Here is a 23,914-nt window from a genome sequence, read left to right as displayed (position 1 = left end):
AAAGAACATTCATTATACTTATCTTTCCAATAGACGGTGTGTTGAAACGCCACCATTTCGACTCTTCCCTGGTCACAGCAGATATTCTGCACTTTGGTGTGTTTAGAATACTTGTTCCTCCACCACACACTGTGGTTCAGTACAGGCCATGAGAGCTGACAAATGAGACAACAGGAGGAACCACAGCATGCATTTGGGTTAACAGATATTCAACCTACCTGAAGTGTTGAAAACCTGCTGAGGCTGAGAAGAAACTAATTGGCCACCTTATAACACCTGGAGGCATTCTCCCTGTGTAATCTGGATGCTTTGCATTCATTTCTGAATGAAAGCCACTATTCCCCTACTTACTGTTATGGGAGAATATTTTTTTTTAACATGTTAGCATCATTGCCTTGATACTTTGTCATCATCGCCTTGGGTACCAGAGGACCATATCCCAGCATTGCTGGTAAGTTGCAATTTATTACATTTCTGTTCTTTGGTTTAGCCTTAGGGTCAAAGACTACGGTTTGCTAATGCATGCGGGTTATATGCTGAGACTGTATCCCACTTTATTTTGTGGTAAATACTCGGTTATAGTTAATAATCTTGACATATTCGATCAACAGAAGTAAATCTCAGCAATGAATGTGAACTGAAGAATACAACACTGAACTGGTGGTAGTGCAGAGACAATCCAGTGCACATTTAAACATTGAGACATAAATACACATGCAAATACTTCCTGAATCGCCCCTTGCTAAGAAGAATTCTATTTTCCCATTTCCATTGAAAGAACAAATGGTTAAAGAACTCAGTCACCAAATAAAGTTGATGTTGACCTCTAACTCAATGACATATAGTTTGCTAAAGTGCTGTGTATCAGAAACAAATGCTATTTTTTAAATAAAATAATTATTTACATTTTTTTATGCTACATCTTAATGCTGCTGATCTCCTGCAGACTCTGTAAAGTAACTTCTTGTCTACATCTATGCACCTCAGCAATCACTGCATTTTGATGGTAACACATGCTCGTCTCCAGGACTTCTCCAGAGCTTCCCCCATACTCTGGAACTCTCTACCCCAATTTATCAGACTATCGCCTACTCTGCTCACTTTTAGGCAACCTCTGAAAACCTATCTCTTCAGGGAAGCCTATCCTGCAATCAGCTAATAATGGAATTCTCTTCTACTCCTCCTACCAGTCCATCCCCCACAGTTACTACCTTTTGTACAACTAGCCCCTCCCTCCTAGATTGTAAGCTCCAAGAAGCAGGGCCCTCCTAACCCTCTTGTATTGAACTGTATTGTTGTTGTATTGTCTCCTGTTATATTGTAAAGCGCTGAGCAAACTGTTGGCGCTATATAAATCCTGTAAAATATAAATAATAACAACAGTGAGCCATGGCTCTGTACTGTATGCTGTAACAGCCACTGGTAATCTCCACTGTAATCCCATATGACAGGGTAACAACACAGCAGCACCAATGTGAGGCTAAACATTGTTACCCAATAACAAGAAGTAACTGACCAAGGATCTTTAGGTTGAGATTACCAGGTATTATTTTAACCACTTGCCCTCCAGAGGATTTACCCCCCTGCCTGACCAGGCCACTTTTGCAATACGGTGCTGCGTTATTTTAACAGACAATTGTGTGATCATGCAACACTGTACATAAATTAGATTTATGTCATTTTTTCCCACAAATAGAGCTTTCTTTTGGTGGTATTTGATCATCTATACGTTTTTTATATTTTGTGCTATAAACAAAAAAAGACTGACAGTTTTGAGAAAAAACAATATTTTTGACTTTTTGCTATAAAACATATCCAATGAAAAAATGGAAAAAATCGAATTTCTTCATAAATGTAGGTATATATGTAAATAGGTTACGTGAAAGTTATACCGTCTACAAATGGCGGTATATATACTGGATTTTTTTCTTTTAATACTAGTAATGACGGTGATCAGCGACTTATAGCAGGACTGCGGCAGGCATTCTGACACTGGGTGGGAATTGACTAACTGCCACTGACATCCCCAGTGGCACTAATATAGTGATCAGTGCTAATAAAAAGCATTGAAATTGTACTAATGACACTGGGCAGGAAGGGGTTAACACATGGGGCAATCAAAGGGTTAACTGTGTACTGTGTTTTTTATACCTTGTCCACTGTGTTGTGTTTTACTAAGGAGACATGCTGTTTTGTATCTCACTGCTGTGCAGAGAGATACAAAGTAGCATGTCCATGCTGACAAGTGAGAGACCTGTGTTGTTTACATACAGGTCTTCCCCCTGTCAGCTTTGCCTGAGGATCACCGAGTGACAGCTGGGAATTGCCAGCTGGGACCCAGTGATTGACATCTCTAGCCGCCAATAGCAGCGACCCCTACCCGGAAATGCAAATCAAGCATATATACGTGATTTTGCGCAGCCCTGCTGCCCTGTAGCAGTACTTCTGCTATAGGGTGGAGGGCAAGTGGTTTTAATGAAGACTGTAAATTTAAAACAGTAAAAATTACTTTTGATTTTACAATGTTAACACTTCTACATTTTATTTAAAACACAGCCATAGTTTACATTTGCTTTAAGCCATACCTTACTCAGAGGTGGACTCTGGTTAACGGATATTAGAAAAGTTAACCTGGCTACTAGATAAGAGCTGTCTTGCAATGTTTGACATTCGTTAGGTTCATTAAAGTGGAACTGCAGGCAAACAGCTATTCATAGTTGAAACACAAATGTGTGAGCCGTCTTACCTGACAAAAGATATAAAGTACAGAAAGCTTTCTTAATGATTATGCGGATCTGTGCTCTGAGGACCCTACACAGTCAAACACAGACTGCAAAAGGTTAGGAGTAATACACTGCTCAGGGACAATCAGAGAGCTTGGAGAAAACACTTATACTAGATCATAGAATCTTATTATATCTGCCAGGTAAATCATCTAGCTAGTGAGGAAGGCAATAACTACACAAATTGTCCTTTAAACTTATAGGGGACAATTCACAACGTGATATATTGCCGCAACCAAGTATGGCATTCACTAAACAATGCTACTAAAATAATGCATGAGTTAGTCATGAGGTATTTTAGTAGTGAAAACATGCAATGATATAACAAGTCATCAGCTGTCAGTGAGTTCACCGTTGACAGCTGAATGTAAAAAAAACTACGAAAAAAAATTGCGTGGGGTCCCCCCCACAATCCATACCAAGCCCTTTGGGTCTGGTATGGATTTTGAGGGGAACCCCCACGCCAAAATTTTTAAAAATAGGGTGGTACTCCCCATCCAAAATCTATACCAAACCCTTATCCGAGCATGCAGCCCAGCAGTACCCGAAAAAAAAAAGGCTCCACTTTTGATGAAGGCTCCCGCCATCTGTCATCTCTGTTGCCTCACAGTTCTTAAATAACTAAGGGGCGGGGCCATCTAGTGACATCACTGGGTGACCACGCTGCCTTGTGCCATCATGACCGAGGCATGCTGTCTTGCAATGTTTGCAAGGCAATGTTTTTTTTTTTTGTTAACGGATTGGCGGTGGCAAGGGCATCATGACTGACAATGGATCTACACCGGGGGAACATTTTTAAAATTTTAGTTTTTTTTTATAAAGGACTTGTCAAAAACTGCCTCCTGTGTTTTTTTACACTACCCTTTTTTGTTATGGTGAATGAGTAGGGGTACCATAGGTGTGGAGCTCACACGTTCCCCCCCATTTCCTGACCTGCCGGGCTGCATGCTTGGAGTCTGGTAAGGATTTTGGGGGTACTCCACACCATTTTTTTAAAAAAAAGGGCTTGGTATGGATGGGGGATTTCTAATTTTTAATTATCGTCAATTATTTTTTTTTTACATTCAGCTGTCAGCGGGGAATCCTGCTGAGAACTGATGACTTATCATTTGTTAAGGATGCGCCTTAACAACCAGTACATACCGCATGCCTGGACCACTTCTTAATTATCACATGCATTTAATAGTTTATACCCTTCTGTGAATTGACTTTAAGGTCTTTTTATGTGGTATTTACAAAGCGTTTTTGCTATTTGCCGTAAATGCCACAACCTAGCAATAGTGAATTGACATTTTCAGTATCGCAAGCAATATGTGGTCACCTGCCTGACCTAACTCATGTGATAACCTATAGTGAATTGTCCCCATAATAATTTTGCAATTTGTGGTGATATAGTATCTTTCAACGAGTCTCAAATGGTCTTGCCTCAGATTATTATCAGAATATTCACAAAATTAATGGCCTGGCAGTTAATGTAAGCCTATTCTTTAAAGGCTCTACACTCTCCCAATTGATTTTGGAGCCTTTTAAGAATGGTATTAAATATGCTTGTTTAATCAAATGCTTTAAAGCAGTTGGTCCTCTTAATTTTTTACGAATAAATTGGGAACCCTTATCAAGCCTGCTTTTACTAGATTTGATAAATCAGCTAAAAGTTAACCACATGATTCAAACAGATGCTTCAAATGTGGGGTCAGCTTGTTTCACAGTTTTCTTAAAAATTTCAAAGTCAAAATACATGTCTGGCTCATTGGACAAAGTAATTTAGACTTTGTTGGTAGGTACTAGAAGAGTAATAATATGCCTATATGAGCTATACTGAAAAACCATTAACTCCTTGAAGCAGAAGAACTAAGATTTGGTCCAAAATAGGGCTATATTTATAAACCTACAAGTGATCAGTAGATAATTGGAAAATGTGCTATATTTATAACGCACAGTTGCATTGATTCACCACACACCTGGATTTCCCAATCCTTTTTGAGAAATCAAGGTCTCATTAAAATGCGAGACTGCTGTCACCTTTCCTTTGCACTTACGTGGACTTTATCACTAAACTGAACTCCAGACTACAGCTAAATATATACTGTAGATGAATTACATATAAAGGGAGCTATTTTACCTGCCACAGGATTTGTTTTTCTCTCTAGCCAGTCCTGAGATTTACACAGATTTGAGTAAATTACACACAGCACAGCCCTGTTTGCAAGGGATGGAGACCTAGCCTTTCTCTGTTGCAGGTTTTTTTTCACTTACTTTTCTTCACCTCACCCCAGCCATGTGAACGGACAGTGAAAACAGAAGCAACAGAATGACGAGCTTGTCTCTCTGTCACTTTGTTATCTCCTCCTATCAGCATGTTTCTTGCACTACAGCAGAACTGGTTGGCTCCTTCCGCTGATTCTCTCTCCCCCAGTCTGAGTTTCACTGTACAGGGACTGCATGCAGCTGAAACATATTTAGGTACCTGAATTACTTGTATTAAAAAGAAAACAAAAAATAAAAATAAAGGCAATGATGCATTAAGAATGCAGAGCTGTATTAATTTGTGTCTTTCATATCTAAGTGGAGTTCAGCTTTCATTTGCCCTTAGCATCCTATGTAGGATCCAGCATGTTCACTCCAACTTCAACTCCTTCCTATGCATCTTTGCATGCATGATGCAGAATTATTTAAGATCACTAGGAATGTTAACTCCAGTGACTCCTGCAACATCATTTTGGACCATATTGGTGATAGGAACTCTGTACTATACTGAGACCAGACGGACTCCACGTAAGTTACTTTTAAATCTTTTTATATTACTGTTGCATGTGTCTGTTTTGTTATATCTTTTCTGATTTTTTTTATTCATTAAAACAATATTTAAAAAATGATAAGCTGAATCTCTGAATGTGCTAGCTAGAAATTAAGTAAATTGCCTCTTCGAAGAATCTAACATAGTGTAAACTCTGTTACATTCCTGTCCGGGTGTGGCAGTGAGTGATATAGACATTTTAAAAGGTCAGCAAGGCAAAATCAGATGCTGTGTTTCTGTTAATACACATGGCGAAGGCTGTGTGTAGAGGTTAGCTTCTCAGTTGACCATCCCCATGATGGTCACTGTCTGTCTGCTGATGCTTAGCTTGTTGTTCTGTGCACTGGAACATCTCTGCACAGGGTGAGGCCAAAAGTACATCACAGGGCATGTGAGACCAAGTCTGTCTCTGAATGCTGATTACTGAATACTGATTATAAAATCACATAGTTTAAAGCTAACATTACATAGATTGAATATCAACCAGTTCAGTTAGTAATCAACCAATTCAGTAAGAACAGGCCGAATTTTGATCCATCTAATGATCATTGTCTCTTGAACGGGAATGTTGGAACTTTTTTCATTTGATCAGTGTATTCTGGCAACAGAGGAGTCCCCACTATCAGAATACAAAACCACAGCAGGAAGGATTCTTCCATCCACCTCACTTATGTGGATGAGGCAATTCATACAGTATTTTTTGATCAGCCAGAACTACCCATCTATGGCCAGCCTTACTCTGGAGCCTATTGGACTGCACAGTAACACAAAAGGGTTGATTCACTAATGGCAAATAGATTGTGCATTTCGCAAAGTGCAGTTGCAGTCTGCAAGAGCAGTTTCTCCAGAGCTTAGTAAATGAGTAGAAGCTCTGTTGACTTCTATCATCCAATCATGTGCAAGCAAAAGTGCTGTTTTTTTTATTTTCCTTGCATGTGTTTGGGTATTCTTTGCAAAGTAAAGCATTACCTAATTTACTAAGCTCTGCAGCAACTGCATTTTGCAAAGTGCATAGTCTTTCTGCCTTTAGTAAATCAACCCAATAATCTGCACAATTGCCGGAACAAGAAGCTGGAGGAAAAAAGGGAAAAGACTAAAAATGTGATGCCATATGTATGTAAGTTGGGCTTGTACTCTTGTTACTCTTGTAATGAATCATCTTATAATGTGCGTCACTCCAACATACAACGTATGGGTACACATCACTGTACTGTATTAATATTGTAGCAAGGATACACTATAGTTACAAGGTATAAATGACTGCAGGATGTTACTAGGGTAACTTGCGTGTATACTTTCCTCCTGACAATATTTCATCACTATGGAAATATAGGGTCACTTTTGACATAGAATCATGAATAATTATATCTTCACAGTATTGGATCAGAAGGATAACATGGCAACATAGAATCATGAGATCAGAGGTATAAAACAGGTAGACTAGCTTCACGGTGAATAAAGAGGTACATTCTGATGCAATAGTTGGGTACAATTTTAAGCAGATCTTGCATGTAATTCAAGGTCTGCTTTAAAGAAATGTTTAAACATATAAATATGCTGGACAATTTGTAGTAATAGTAACAGGTCTGGCTTAATGTTAACGACTCACTGCCAGTATGTCATCAATATAGGCCCTACTTGGTGTTGACCCAGGCCCTTACTGTGGTAGCGTGACATCACTCAGCAATATTGTATGATGGCACTAGCATAACAAAACATTATTCTGGTAACTTTGTACCATTGATATAACAATAAACACTACTTTTACTGACACCATACTGTTAGTTCCAATAAAATGGCCCCAATTTTGAAGGGATCCTCCAGATGAAAAATACATTTCTAGGATTTTAGCAATTTTCAACTGTTTCTTCGTTTGTGATATCATTATGGGCCTTACCATACCTTTTATCAAGCTGAATGCTGAATAGGAGGATCTGCCTTTATTATAATCCCTTGAGCAGTCCTAGTATAGTGATATAAAAAAAAAAAAAACAAGAAAAGACTTTGCTTTATTTTAAAGGACTTGATAAAAGTAACAAAAGTAACACTTCTGATGCAGAGGATGACCGTATTCACAATAACACAAGTCAGATGCTACTCTAGTCTCCTTCTCCAAAATAGCAGGCGGGTGGGTCTGTTTTCTAAATGAGTAGTGTAGTTATTGTGTATAATTGCACTTATCTCAAGTGCACCATCATTCACAACAACACATGTCAGCAGATACTATTCTAGCCCACCCCCTACCCCCAAAATAGTAAGTGGGTATGTCTAGGCACTGTTAAGAGGAGAAAATAATGGCAGGGTTTGTTCCAGAGTGTCACTTGTTATCTCTGTTCTACAAAATGTACTGTTTAAGTGGAAATCAGGTCAAAGATAGAAAAACATGAATCAGAAACAGATATTTAGTTCATTAATTAGATATCGGTCAGACACCAGAGCGCTACCAAAACCTCACCCAGAGTAGCCAACTACTGCCAACTTCATCTAGGTAATAGCTGCCTGAATTACACTATATTGCCAAAAGTATTGGGGCACCCCTCCAAATCATTGGATTCAGGTGTTCCAATCACCTCCATGGCCACAGGTGTAAAAAATCAAGCACCTAGGCATGCAGACTGCTTCTACAAACATTTGTGAAAGAATGGGTCGCTCTTTGGAGCTCAGTGAATTCAAGCCTGGTGCCAAGATAGGTTGCCACCTGTGCAATATGTCCTTCCGTGAAATTTCCTTGCTACTAAATAATCCATGATCAACTGCTAGTGGTATTATAACAAAGTGAAAGCAACTGGGAACAACAGTAACTCAGCCATGAAGTGGTAGGCCACGTAAATGACAGAGCAGGGTCAGCACATGCTGAAGCGCACAGTGCACAGAGGTCACCATCTGCAGAGTCAATAGCTAAAGACCTCCAAACTTTGTGTGGTCTTCAGATTCTCACAACAGTGCATAGACAGCTTCCATGCAATGGGTTTCCATGTCCAAGCAGCTGCATCCAAGCATTACGTCATCAAGTGCAATGCAAAGCGTCAGATGCAGTGGTGTAAAACACGTCGCCACTGGACTCTTGAGCAGTGGAGGTGTGTTCTCTGGAGTGACCACGCGTATTATGGAAATTATGGTGTGGGGTTGTTTTTCAGGGTTTGGCATTGTTTTTCAGGGGTTAGGCTTGGCCCCTTAGTTCCAGTGAAGGGAACTCTTAAGGCATCAGCATACCAAGACATTTTGGACAATTTCATGCTCCCAACTTTGTGGGAAAAGTTTGTGGATGGACCCTTCCTGTTCCAACATGACTGCACACCAGTGCACAAAGCAAGGTTCATAAAGACATGGATGAGGGAGTTTGGGGTGGAGGAACATGACTGGCCTGCACAGAGTCGTGACCTCAACCTGATAGAACACCTTTGGGATGAATTAGTGTGGAGACTGCAAACCAGGCCTTTTCGTCCAACATCAGTGCCTGACCTCACAAATGTGCTTCTGGAAGAATGGTCAAACATCCCCATAGACACACTCCTAAACCTTGTGGACAGCCTTTCCAGAAGAGAAGAAGCTGTTTTAGCAGCAAAGGGTGGGTCAACTCAATATTGAACCGTACGGACTAAGACTGGGATGCCATTAAAGTTCATGTGTGTGTAAAGGCAGGCATCGCAATACTTTTGGCAATATAGTATATGTCTGCCTAATGGCTGGCAGGAGGGAAGGTGCACACACATTATCTAGGTCTGTGAGAATGAAGAGGGAGTGGTGGCTAGTGATGTACTGTATCTCCCTAATGGGAATGCCTAAAAAATGGGCTTTAGCCTGGGAAAGAGCTACAGCCAGTACAAACAGACACAAATATGTATTTTTATTGCCATGGATCTGAACAGGACCTACAATTCCTACAAGTCCTATATGCACTTGGTTACCTGAGGGATTGAACAACAATTTTCAAGCTTTGGGGCTAGATCTTCTTTAAGGGAAAAGCAGCAAGCCGACCACGAGCAGAAAATTGTGTATCTGGAGCGATTCTGAGCACAGTGTACAGAATATTTCAAAAGTTGCAAGTAAAGCACATTTGACATTTTGGAGTTTTCGATTAGAATTGGTTGTATTGGAAATTATAAATTTGATCATATTTAATTTACAATAGCTTGTGCAGTATATGATATGCAGTATTGTTGTTTACGTGTTTAGTGTGCTAGAATGCTAGTATACTAGAGTGTTTAGTATACTAGACCTCATTTTAGTTTCTAATAAGTGTCATATTTTCTCTGTACCAATCTCATTACCCAAGTTTCCACTATAATGTCTTCACCTACAATGCCTGTGCATCATGTTCTCTGATAGGAACTCGGTAATCTACATTTTTACAGCTTCATAAATGCACAATTTTTTTGCCAAGTACTCTATAAAAATTTTAAAAGGTTTATCCCTGCATATAAATACACTATGTGAATCTAAGCAGTGATTTAAGAAGCTCTGCTGTAAATATTTTAAAGGCTAGGTTTGGATGAGCTGAAAATAACTTGCTTTTCCCCAAATTTCTTATCTTCTCATTCCATCACTGACTCTTTCATGAAAAAATAATGCAAATTTCTGGCCAATCTTATTAGAAAAGCACTGGGTAAAACAGGTGATTGATAGCTGTGGCAAGTACAGGAGTGTAATTCCATGTTTCTCCTAGCAAATGCTGTTAAAAGCTACAGCACACAGGCTAAAATGCTGCAAGCATCACTTTTTAAAAGTTAACATGTAAACAAGTTCCACTGACACAAATACATCCTGAGTTCCATCTTGAGGTTAATAACAAACGTGTTTTCAAGAACATACTGATGTTTGTTCCAAAACAGGCGATTTTCAAGTGATCACTAACTTTTGTGAAACACGTAGTACACACAGTATTTTAATTTGACTTCTTTTAGCATTAAGGTGGTGTTTCTTAAGCAATAGTACACATGTACCCCAGAGTGCGTAAAAAAGGATTAAAGGATATTCCTAGTAGGGAGCTCAGTGTGTAATTTTGAAATGTTCATGATTAATAATCCCTTGCAAAACAGGCATCGCTAGATCTTTTAAAGCAGAACTCCAGGCAAATGCTTATTTACATGTTCTTGTTGCTGATTTCCTACCTTCAATGAATACAGTGAATATAAAATGCTAAAATGTAATATAAACCTGCTAAAATGTCAGGTTTCTGTGATGTAAAAAAATGAGACAACGATAAATCATTTCAGAACTTTTTCCACCTTAATGTGACCTATAAAATGTACAACTCAATTGAAAAACAAACTGAAATCTTTTAGAGGGGAAAGTAAACATAAAAAACTAAAATAATGTGGTTGCAGAAGTGTGCACACCCTCTTATAATTGGGGATGTAGCTATGTTCAGAATGAAGCAATCACATTCACAATCATGTTAAATAGGAGTCAGTAAACACCTGCCATCATTTAAAGTGCCTCTGACTAACCCCAAATAAAGTTCAGATGTTCTAGTAGGACTTTCTTGACATTTTCTTAGTCGCATCCTACAGCAAAAGCCATGGTCCGCAGAGAGCTTCCAAGCATTTCATTGTTAAAAGGTATCAGTCAGGAGGAAGGTACAAAATAATTTCCAAGGCATTAGATATACCATGGAACACAGTGAAGACAGTCATCATCAAGTGGAGAAATTTGCCGCAACAGTGACATTACCAAGAACTGGACGTCCCTCCAAAATTGATGAAAACTGGTCTGGGAGGCTGCCAAGGGGCCTACAGCAACATTAAAGGAGCTGCAGCAATATCTGGCAAGTACTGGCTGTGTGGTACATGTGACAACAATCTCCCATATTCTTAATATGAATGGGCTATGGGGTAAAGTGGCAAGACGGAATCTTTACCTACGAAGAAAAACATCCAAGTTCGGCTAGATTTTGCAAAAACACATCTGAAGTCTCCCAAAATCATGTGGGAAAATATGTTATCGTCTGATGAAACCAAGGTTGAACTTTTTGTCCATAATTCCAAAAGATATGTTTGGCGCAAAAACAACATCACCAAAGGAACACCATACCCACAGTGAAACACAATGGTGGCAGCATCATGCTTTGGGGCTGTTTTTCTTCAGCTGGAACTGGGGCCTTAGTCAAGGTAGAGGGAATTCTGAACAGTTCCAAATACCAGTCAATATTGGCACAAAACCTTCAGGCTTCTGCTAGAAAGCTGAACATGAAGAAAACTTCATCTTTCAGCATGACAATGACCCAAATCATACTTCCAAATCAATAAAGGAATGGCTTCACCAGAAGCAGTATAAAGTTTTGGAATGGCCCAGCCAAAGCCCAGACCTGTATCTGATGGAAAATCTGTGGGGTGATCTGAAGAGGGCTGTGCAGAGGAGATACCCTCGCAATCTGATAGATTTGGAATGTTTTTCCAAGGAAGAGTGAGCAAATATTGCCAAGTCAAGATGTGCCATGCTGATAGACTCATACCCAAAAAGACTGAGTGCTATCAAAAAATCAAAAGGTGCTTCAACAAAGTATCAGTTTAAGGGTGTGCACACTTATGCAACCATATTATTTTAGTTTTTTATTTTTACTTCCCTCCACCTAAAAGATTTCAGTTTGTTGTACAGTTTATAGGTCACATTAAAGGTGGAAAAAGTTCTGAAATGATTAAACTTTGTCTTATTTTTTTACATCACAGAAACCTGACATTTTAACAGGGGCGTGTAGACTTTTTATATCCACTGAATGTCATCTATTCTCTGGTTCGTTTAGCAGTTGCTTTGAAATAGCCTATTCATTTGCAAATCAAACTGGTAAATCTCTTTGGTTTCCTGTTTGTAAGAGCAGTGGCTGCTATGCCAACTATTCCCCCAGCCACTGATCTTGGCACATGCCTTCTGCAGTTCTTTCTCCAGGATGCAGTGATGTAATTCAGCCCCACTTGTAGTAGTGGGCAGATTGAGATTCTCAGACACACTTAACATGTACAGGCCTAGTGTACCCGCCCACATTCCCAACAATTCCCTGTGGTTGATGGGAACTGTAGTTTCCTTTAACTACAGAGAGAGAGAGAAGAGGATATGATGTAATCCCTGCTGTTACACCTCTTCCTTGGCAGACCAGATGCTGTTATCTTTTGACTTACAGAGGTGAGATTATGAAAATTCAATTACACTTTACTACTAAATAGTAAGGATTTTAAACATCTTATTAACTTTTGAGTGTTTTGTGTAGGGAGTGTACTAATGGGTGATTGTTTGCCTATCCTGGGGTTCTTCTTTAAAGGCATAAATGTACTCGTATGTATATATATATATATATATGTGTAGTAGGGGTTTCTGGCAATAAAAAATGCATACTATTTATTGTAGATAAAATGCACCAGGTGGTAAAATTAAGGTGGCACAATAAAGCTGAGAAACTCTTGTACATATGTGTCAAATAAATGTTTGAATCAATAAAGGTAAAGTTTGCCTGTATCAAATCATTAATGAGGTTAGCTTCAGCATCAGCTCACAGGCAGAGCATATGGTATAGAAATAATTGTAGTGGCTTCATTGTTTATTGTATTTTCTTGCCTGCACTTTATAATTGTGCTGTGGGCCCCAAATGCTGACTGGACACAAACAAAGGAATGAATTATCTAGTCTAGAAAGTTCATATACTGATTTATAAAGCAATGCAGTGTCCCAAGACACAACAAGCAATTTGGGTAGGAGCAGAATGGAGCAATAAAACACTACAGCTCATCCAGGTCAACTATTAGAACATATTCTGTTGAGATTTTCTCTAACTTAGGTAGCATAGATGTAAAAACTATTAGGAATGAAAAATGATTCCGTTTTGGAAATGAATGAAGGATTGATTCTTCCAAAATTGTATAATGCCAGTTTTCCATTACAATGCTAATAGAAGGTTTTGTCATTCATGGTTGCCCAATCCAGGGTTAAATTCCTCTTTTGAGATCTGAGGCAGCAGACACTATTGTCCCCAAAAGACGTGTTAACTTAATAAACTCGGTGCACTAGGAGATGCAGACTTTGCAAAGTACAGCATTTACTGTGCTCTTCCGATTGGCAGGTACACAGTGTTTTAACCACTTCAAGTCTGGACACTTTCACCCCATTCCTGTTCAGGCCAATTTTCAGCTTTCAGCGCTATCACACTTTGAATGACAATTGCGCGGTCATGCAACGCTGTACCCATATGACATTTTTAGCATTTTTTTGAGACAGATAAAACTTTATTTTGGTGGTATTTATTCACCACTGGGATTTTTATTTTTTTGCTATATAAATGAAAAATTCCAAACATTTTGAAAAAAAGAGTTTTTCTTATAAAATTGTGCAAATATATAATCTTTCTTCATAAATCTTAGCCAAAACGTATTCTATCTTTTATATATTCTATCTTATATCTTCTATATCTATCTATCTTTTTAGTAAAAAAAAAAAACCCAAATTAGTTTATAATCAAAATTTTTTTTGACATTTTAATTTAATTTTTTTATATTATTATTTGTTTTTGTTTTTTTGTAACATACTGTCATCCTAGCAGCACAGTGTCACCAAAATGACACTGTACTATTTGTGGGGGGTTATGAAGAGTTTTTGTTTTGTTTTTTTACACTGATTGCTTTTACACCCATAAAGGCTGTAAAAGCAATCATTTCTCATTCTCTCTGGCTGCATTCTTGCAGCCATTGAGAAATACTGTGTGAGCTGTGATTGGTCACAGCTTGTCACATGGTACAAGGCTGTTGTGAATAGCCTTGTACCATGTGACCTCTGTGATCATTCACAGATTTCACTAGTAGTAAGCAATGACGTCAGAAGTGACATCTTGCTTACTACTATTCATGTGATCACTGATTGGCCAATCAGTGATCACATGATCGGGACCTCACACAGAGGTCCCGTACAGTGATTCGTACCTCTGTGTGAGGACACAGCAGGCACCGGATCGCGGTGCCGCACGCTCCCAGGGACCGTGCACAGGCGGGGAGCGGGGAGGAAGTTTATAAACGGCCACCCGTTCCTGCAATGCTCCTGTCCGGCCCATGTATATAAACGGCCAGACGGGAGCATTGCAAGTGGTTAAAGCTGCACTCCAGGCAAACAGCTAAATACACAGTTGGCATATATGTAATCGGTCTTACGTGTCAAATTTTCTGTAATATTGTTCAGTCAGTCAGGCAATCCACACATCCAAGTCAGACAGCATAGCCACTTTAACTTCACTTAGAGGTCAGGTAACACTGTATATTTTAGGAAAAAAAAGCTACTGTCAGGTATTCAGTGCAAGTACCTAGACATACCTGCATGTACCACAACAGGTTTCAGTCCTCACACACTGAGAGAATGTGAGGCCATTCTGATAGGACAAAGCTTTGTTACTTCCTTATGCAGGCCATACATGGACCAAATTCCGAACAATTTTCTTTAGAAAATCAGAAATTTTGTGCATTTTGTAATCTGATGGTGCCACCATTGATTTCAAAATTCAACCGACCAAGCCTTTAATTTCACCTCATGTAGCTACAGAAAATAATTTTTGTGGCCTCAAATTTACTTTTTTTTCCAGGTCACAGCTCATGCTCATTTCTTTTTCAAATACATTTCTTGCACGATTGTCCCACTGATCAGAAATTCGTACATTTTTAAAAAGATTTCCAACATGCTCGATCACTCAAATTCGATGGTCACTCGAAAATTATCCCACTAATGGTGCGAAATTTGAACAAAAATCCTTAGAAAAGATTTTCTAAAGAAAATTCTTTCGGAATTTGACGCAGGTATGGCCAGCTTTAGTTTATCTCACCTGTCCCCTCCTCACATTTATTTTGGCCAGTGGCACAGCTCATTATAATGATGGGCTAAAAGGATTGTATAGGGGGAAGGATGCAGGATTGTAAGCTTTGACTAATGCAGGCCATACATGGGTTCGAATTCTGAACACAATTTCTTTAGAAAACCTGAAATTTCGTGCATTTTGTAATCCGATGGTGCCACCATTGATTTCAAAATTCAACTATCCAAGCCTTTAATTTCACCTCATGTAGCTACAAAAAAGGATTTTCGTGGCCAAAAAATTTACAGCTCATTACTTTATCAGATACAATTCTCCCACCATTGATTAGAAATTCATTAGTTTTTCAAGCAATTTCCAACATGATTGATCACTCAAATTTGATGGTCACTTATGGTGTGAAATGCAAACAAAAATTCTTAGAAAAGATTTTCTAAAGAAAATTATTTTGGCATTCGACTCAGGTATGGCCGGCTTTAGTATTATCTTGCCTGCCCCCTTCACACATTTATTTTGGCCACTTTCACTTTATCTGGTCTCCCACAGTACACAGACCATGGAAGTGCAATTATTTTAGTAAATATAAACTGCTAAATACTTTTTCTCATCAGCAGTTAGAGCAGTCTTGTCACTTCTATCAGTGTCCAGCAGAGCACTAGTTAAAGCTTGTAGGAGGAGTTTTCATTCTGCTCTAGGAGAATTCAGGACCCATGAACTCTGTCTGGACAGTGCTGTTTGGCCCTGTGCTAATCACATGCACTCTCCCAAGGAAAAAAAGAAAAACCTCACTAGCAATACACACCAAACTGAGCATGTGCAGAGTGAATCCACACGATATGTCTTATTAGGAGATAATAGGGGGGCAGTGGAAGAATGGGAGAATCAGAGAAGTCAGGATCAAACAGCGTTTTTACACAATGCAGAGGATTAGCCCCATAGGTTCCACATTGAGTATAACAAGCATGCTTTACTGCATATACAGACTGATTTTACTGTTGTGGATGTAGTAACACTTTAAGCCGCCAAAACAAAAAAAAAAGATTTTAGGTCTTCAGGAGCTTTTTGGCATAATGTGCAACTATGCAAAGCATAGTTGCACATTATCGCACACTTAAGCTTGGCCATACCCGTGTAGATTTTTGGGCAAAAATATTCATAAGAAAAGTTGTACGGAAACTCTTTGAACATTCGATGAATGGACGAATGTCGTTCGAAAATTTCCTTTTGCTTGTAACATTTTACTTTAAAATGAATGAATGTAATTTATGAATGATAACCACATACACTGGCCAAAACTTTGTTTGATCAAGAAAAGTGTTCCTTCCAGCCCCTTCGAATTTTCCCATAGCTGCTGTCGAAAATGAACATCAATTTGACCCCACTAAGGATTAGAAAATCAAATGAATATCCTTGCAACAAAAATCCTTGAACATAAATCTATACGTGTATGGCCAGCTTTACTTAGCAAAGCAATCCCTTTCAGCGCTATGATGTACATACTACCCTATATTGTCAGTGCTTCCACCTTCACCCGGACTTTTTCAGGGTTTGGAGTCTTCGGCCATCTTAACTGGTCTGGCTGTAATGACATAACTCCAACATATGGGCCTGGGGGTTACTTTGTCCTGGCACAAAATCATGCTGAGACAGTATACTCAGCTGTGCATGCATGGCTCAGTGTACACTTACAGAAAAAAGAGCTGACAGGCAGGTAGAAACATCTATCATAGATACATACACAGTCTCTTCTGTCAAAATAAAGCGTGTCAGCACAAGTCTGATCATTGGAGGACAACAGGCTGAGTTCCAGCACAGCTAGAGAACTGACCAAGCTATGCTCTCATGCCTAGTGTGCTCAGTTTTTAATAGGAAAGCAGAGGGACTGGCAGGAACACCAGGGATTTCACACAAAGGAAGCAATACAAAAAAAAAGGATACTTTTCATACAAGTACATGGTACAGAGGGCACATATCGGGAATATGAATTGTTGGATTTACATATTCTTTAAATTGGCTATGTTTAAAATACATTTAATGATTTTCAATTAATATAAAACTTGAATAAACACTTTATCGGTTTCTATATCTATTTTATATTTGCCTTTAAAGATCTAAGTTCAGTCTCTAAAACCTCATCTAGGATTTAACATTGCAATTATCAAAGTTATTTTTAATCTTTTTTAAACTTGCAGCTTTCAGTCCCGGTTCACACTGGATCCGACTTTGAAATAGTGCAAATTCACTTCAAGTTGCGCGATTTCAGGTGCGACTTGACAGACATCTGTGCAACTTTATGCACAAATGCCTAAGCAATTCTCACCTGAAATCGCAAGAAAAATAGTGCTGGAACTACTTTCAAAATTGGTGAGACTCCGATGGATTCAGAGTCCCACTGAATTGAATGGTTTCATTGCCAACAATTGGTGCAATTCCGATGGAGTCGGAGTCCCACAGATTTGAACGGTTACACTGCCGACAATAAGGTGAGACTAGTAATTCGATTTGAAACTGTCAAAAGGCATGACAAGTCACAGCAGTGTGAACCAGGGCTCTTTAAAGTAACACTTAGTGATCCCTCAATGAAGATTTTTGCATGGCATTTCTCAGGGTGGGTTTCCTGATGGTGACAACACTGGGCCATGCTTGTGTAATGTATGTTGAAATGACCACTTATAGTCTCTACCAGTAAACTCACCTATCCCCTTCTTCTCCATCCATGCACTGTATGTAGCCTGTACATTAACCAGTTCACCACCTTATGCCTCTGTTTATGACCTGTACACTTATGTATTTAGTGCACCATCACCAAGCTCCAAGTTTTAACGTCCTCAATACCATCATAGTTCTTCATTTTAAAAAAATTGTGGCAAAAGTTAGATCACCTTGGCATGTCTACTTTCCCAAAATGGGTTATTTTGGGGAGTTTGTATTTACTTGGCATTTTTTAATTTTAACAGAACGTAAAGGAAACAGTTTTTAACAGTTTTTGGCAATACAGTCTGGAATTCAAGTGGTTAAAAGTCTCTTAATTTAATTATGTGCTGTACAGTTCTGTAACACGAATCATACCATGTAGGAAAGTTACAGAGACCTACATATTTTGAAGGGTATTGGGATGCCACAGATAATTGTAAATAACATCTGCTTGCAATGGCCACAGCCAATATATGGATGGCCTTGCAGACAGTGGGGATATGGATTGGAGGATTGATACACAGCTGTATGCTAATCTGCTAGTTTCTAAAACATTCTGAAAGGTCAAAGTATTCAGATTAGCCCAGCTCATTTCCTTCTCACAATGCCTATTGATTCTCTCCATCTTTTTCTAGCATATGGCTTTAATTAGCAGCTCATTGTTCAGAGGCCTTTAACCAGTGAATTAGTATGGGCAAGTTAATGATACTTTATTTCATTTATGACAGCATCACTGTTGTATACTGTCTTCCCTCAAGTATAGTTAAATTTCACCTGTAATTCACAAGCACATAATGTGCTACAAAAGAAATAATGTGGACAATTTAGGTACTGTCCTTTTTATATTTATTTAGGTAGAGTGGATAGATGGTATTGGGTCTGAGGCTTTTCTAAAGCCCACCCAATGCATTGGGGTAGTGTGGATGTATGGTATCAGGGTTTTGGGCTAGCAGCTTCAACACCCCAAATGGATTATAAGGCCATCCTAGAATGTGAGTAGAAAGAGTCAATGAAGAATTAAAGTACCTGCCATACCATGATGTTTTAGCCCAGATACAAATGTATTCCAATGTAAACGTCAAAAAGAACTGTACATATAGGCAACATATTTCAGGGAATAAACTTTTCCTCCCCTTAATCAGGGCTTTGCAGGATAGGGAACAATGTGTGTGGACTTGGTAAAATGTAAACAAAGGATTAGGATTTGCTCCCGCTCATCAACAGCTGGTTGTTGCAGAACATGTATCTAGACTACAACATCACAATGGGTGCTTCAATTTTTCATAACATTTATAGAAATTGTATTGTTTTTCTCCTGCCTGCAACATCTGAAACTTCAGTGATAAATAATGATATCTTCAAGAAAATACGTAATTCATCTGTGTGCTGTAAAAAGAAACCATTTAAAATCTTCAGACAGAAAGCTGTCATCATTGTATACTTTTCAAGGGATATTATACTGAATTCCACGAAAATAAATTGTCAACATTGTAATGCACTAGTTACAGTGCATCAGAATCCCATGTTAGAAACACATTATATAAAACGTATTGCATGTACTAAACGTCATCAGCTATAAAAAGATAAGTAGAACATGCAATTTTTTAAAGCATGTATTTCTGTTTTTATCACAATTATATTTTGACTACATGTATAAAAGTTTGTATACTATGTTATTTGTCATTTATTTCTGAAACCATTGTATTTCATTTATTTTTATAGCAAAGAAAAACACACATCTTTCTTCAACACTTCCTTTATTGTTGTAAAACATGAAAAAGGCCAGTTCTTCATTATCCATGGGTATCCCCCATTACTTGTTTGGGATGGATTCGAGGACGACTGCGAGGTTGTCCCCTCCTGCGCAAGGGGCCAATGAGACGGCTCCCAGCCCAGGTGGGGTTCTCGCTGCTGCCCCTGGCAATAGTGCTTGGCATAGAAGACCCAGTTCTTGGATCCTGCAAAAAGAACTGAGCAAAAGAACAGGGCAAAGTGGCTGATACAGAAGAAATGCGTGTTCCTCTTGGACGTGTTAGTCCTCCACGAGCCCTTCGGCCAGTAGTGGTGGTGCCACTGCATGGCGTGCCTCTGCCTTCAGTAGCCTGACCTTCTTGAGCAATTGCTCTTTCCTGTCTTCTTTTTCTGAGTTCATCTCGAATATCACCAAGCACACCAAGTAGCTGCCGGTGAAGCTCTCTATCTCTTGCACGCTCCTCCCTTTGGCGAGTCATCTCTTCTTCTTTCAAGGCCAACTCTTGACGGTAGAGTTGGTCTCTTAGTTTCTCCAGCTGCAACAGGCGATGAAGACTAGCTCTCCATCGAGCTCTTCTATCATCTTTTGCTCGAGGCCTTCCAAGTCTCCGTGGCATTGTGGCACTGGAGGCCTGATCACCCTCAGGATACTCAGAAGAGAGAAGGGATTCATTACAACTGTGTTCACTACGTTGAGACGATGCCAATTGGTGATCATCATCCCCATTGTTATCTTTTCTATGGTCTTGCATCAGGGGCCAAACCATTCCACCAGACAAGGAGCCAATCTCTGTTTGCTGACTACCTCCATCCCTCTCAGACTGTGTAGACTCTGCTGATTCAGGAACCCTGTCAGATGGTGGAATGTCTGAATCACTTTCATCACCCCAGCCTGTATGTGCAGAAAGATAACAAAGAGGATCCTCTGTGGAGGAGGCTAGAGGTCCAGGAGACACACGCCTGAAGGATTGCTTGATTTGTCTCCCTACAGTGAGTGATACACGCACTTCCTCCTTTGTTGGGGACCAGTGCTCTAGGTAAGGATTGATAATCATTCCTTGGCACCTTCGGTTTTCCAACTCTTGGTCTTCTGTATCCCCTTCTACTGATGTAGTGCTATAGGTGACCAATGTACCACTTCTCTGTGGTGGTGAAAGTGCAGACCTCATGGGAGACCTTTGATTTGGTAATGAAGATGCTGTAGGATAAAGAAGAAGAATTTAAGTATAATTTATACAAAGATCTAATACAACTATATAGTTAAAGTTTCTTCCTATCCTGCACTTTCCCTAATTCCTTCCTAACATACCCTTCCTACATAATTAATATGATTGATGTTTCCATCTTAACATTCAATTACGGGTGCTAAATGCTTGATGTTGGGTATATTTTTAGATAAGTCTTTGTATTTGAAGAGAATGAGGAAAAATAAAACCATCTTATATAGGAAATAAGTCTGCAGCAAAATTACTTTTTATTTCTTTATGTTCAAAAAATGTGAAAATGCAATAATTTGAAGGGCAAGATTATTTCACGTGTCTAGAGCAAAAGTTACACTTCCTAATGATTTTTGTTTAGCATGCGGCATACAATTAAAGAGACATTTCAAGACACCCATAAATTACCTTCCTCCTTACGTTCTGCAGTGTGCATGCTAAATTTATAGTCTTGGTGGGTATGTTCATGGTGTAGATTTGCTGCAGACTTTTTTCCTATGCCAGCGCCTGAACTGCTCTGCCTTTAGCCCCTGCTGTTGCCTACAGAATCCAGAAATTAAGTAAAAAAAGGAGTGTGGGCCTCGGCTATAGATTTTAGGGTGCAGGACCTTCAGCAGAAGCTAAAGAAGAGGGTTGCCTGGAGACGCAGTGTCAGATGGGATGGCTGGTGTCCTAAAGGGGGTTCTGCTTTGAATGCAGGGAGAAACAAGATTTAACTGCAGTACTGTATAACAGCCATATTACTGTTTTCTGAGATCAAGTTTATATAGGTATTGTTAAAAAATTTATCAAATACAGCAAGACTTCTTGGATTTTTCTGAAGCCAAGAATAAATTTGTTCCAGGTACATATACTGCTAAATCATTTACATCCTCCTTGGGACTGGGGATTTCCAGCTGATACACTATTTTTCCCTACCTTTTCTAAAGATATGTCCCTCAGTACAATGCATTATATTGAAGTCTGTTGAGCTTACCTGGATCAGCTTTGATGCCTTCCAGCTTACCCACCATCCTGCACAACATGCAAGAAAGGAGGACCCTTCCCTCTTACTGGGATGGGGGGTTAAGAGCAGGGTGGCCCCTCCTGGCAGCCCTGATGGGGTAGCTTCTCTTTAAATCTTGCCGAAGGTCCAGGCACCCACTGTCCTGTGTTGAGACTCTTGGTACGTCATGCATAGCCGAGGCCGCTGGATCTGTGTTCACAGCTGGGGCACTCTTGATATATTTTGAAAGGGGATTAGTATTTGTTTTATATTTTATTGAGGGAAAGGGTACAGGTTAATTTGGTGGAAGTTTAAGCCATATTTTTTTTCCACAGTTTATAAAATGGGCAATTTTGAAGCAGGGGCAAAAGATCAGCTGGAGAATTAATTACAAACTTGCTTCTCAAGTTGGTTACTTATTGCTTCCTGTAAATGTAGGCGATATCTAGTATGAAACAGCCATGAGATATCTAAAGCTAATAGGAGGCAGAGGCAAGTGGCATTGACAGTGTTGGTGTTTTACAAGTAGTGTTAATAAAGGTTCAGGAATAACACTCATAAACTCAAAACTAAACATTTTCCAGAAACGTTGACCATCTCAGTCATGATACAACATTCCAAAACACTGGATTCCTACTACATCTAAGCAGATTTAAAATAATTCTGATTTAATTCACTTAAAGAAATCTGCTGGTTTTGTTCAAGAAGGAATTTCAAATCCTGTTCTTAAAAATGTATTTGCATAGTACTGATTCATATCCCAAACATGAACATGGTCACTGAATCACAGGGAGTCAGTTAATAACTATATTTAGCAAAGATGTATTCAAGGTATATACAAAATCTTTTCTAAAACTGCCATTTAACAATAACATTTTAGATTTCTCTCAGTATTCTAAATATAAATGTGTTATGCAGTTTGGCAAACAAGGTTCTTTGCAAGAATTTAGAAAGGCTGCCAGCGAACCTGTTTAACATTTGAATGTACATTTTGCGGGCAGAGGACCTCAGATATAAGTGCTGGATAAAATGTATGTCAGTGCTGGTTGTGCCACTGAATGTTCTGATATTGTAAAAAATACATTTATAAAGGTTAAAAAAATAACTTCTATTTAATTTCTATTTTTATTACTGTTTTTTAAACAAAGAATTCCATGTATGCTGGCCTGTGCTCTACCCGTGCAAACCAAGCAACTGATCAAAAAAACACTGTAACCAGACACATCTGTCAGCTTGGCCAACTTTTATTAAAGATTAGTACAAGATAAAAAGTGCATCTGTGCCCATACTATGAACACATAAGTATTCACATATTCTTAACAAGCAGTAAAAATTACTGAATGATCAAAACAAAGACTGTAAGGCTCCATGCATACTGGGCGATTTAATAACATTGGCAGCATTCGCTGTGTAAAGTCATGTTAAAAAACTGCGTTTTTCCATGTTTGTGTTTTTAGAATTTTTTAAACTTTTGTTTTGCTTAAAAACAGTCCAAAAACACTGGTTTACTATGTTTTACCGTGTTTTACCATATTTCACCACATTTTGCTGCATTTTCAGCGTTAGGGCATTTTTATAGTTAAAAAACTCCTCTAGAAACCCACTAGTTTTGGGGGGTTTTTCCAGCCCAAAAATGCCCCTGTCAAAAAACGCCAATTACAGCCTATGTGTGCATGGACGCATAGGATAATGTGCTGGGGAGTTTACTGGCTGTAGAAAAATATACCAGAAGCCAAAAAAGCAGCTGTAAAAACGTCCAGTGTGCATGAGAACTGAAATTGGATTTCAGTCAATTTCTAATGGTTGTGTGTTTACATTAGGGGGCCGGCAAGGTGCCAAGACTTTGCTCTCTGTAGTCAGTAAAGAGGAAAGAAGATGAGATTTCAGTGCCCCTGTTGTTAACCTTGA

The 23,914-nt window shown here is 39.0% G+C and overlaps 1 protein-coding gene across 5 annotated transcripts in view; it reads right to left on the bottom strand.

The window, feature by feature from the left end:
• DLGAP3 (DLG associated protein 3) overlaps positions 1 to 23,914 on the bottom strand; it is a 518,806-nt gene that overhangs the window by 73,038 nt on the left and 421,854 nt on the right. The window contains exon 7 of one of the 5 annotated variants that reach the window (XM_089688983.1): positions 19,793 to 21,002. The exons of the other annotated variants lie outside the window; for them this stretch is intronic. Coding sequence (XP_089545109.1) covers positions 19,846 to 21,002 — 1,157 coding nt within the window. The 3' untranslated portion in view covers positions 19,793 to 19,845. Of the gene's footprint in view, positions 1 to 19,792; positions 21,003 to 23,914 lie in introns of those variants that run through there. 5 annotated transcript variants of the gene reach the window in all.

This window comes from Staurois parvus, unplaced genomic scaffold, assembly GCF_062004578.1.
Source record: "Staurois parvus isolate SC_StPar_1 unplaced genomic scaffold, SC_StPar_1.0 ptg000464l, whole genome shotgun sequence".
Classification (NCBI taxonomy): Eukaryota; Metazoa; Chordata; class Amphibia; order Anura; family Ranidae; genus Staurois; species Staurois parvus.
Note: the sequence above shows the minus strand (reverse complement) of the source record. Positions and strands in the feature narration are given on the sequence as shown.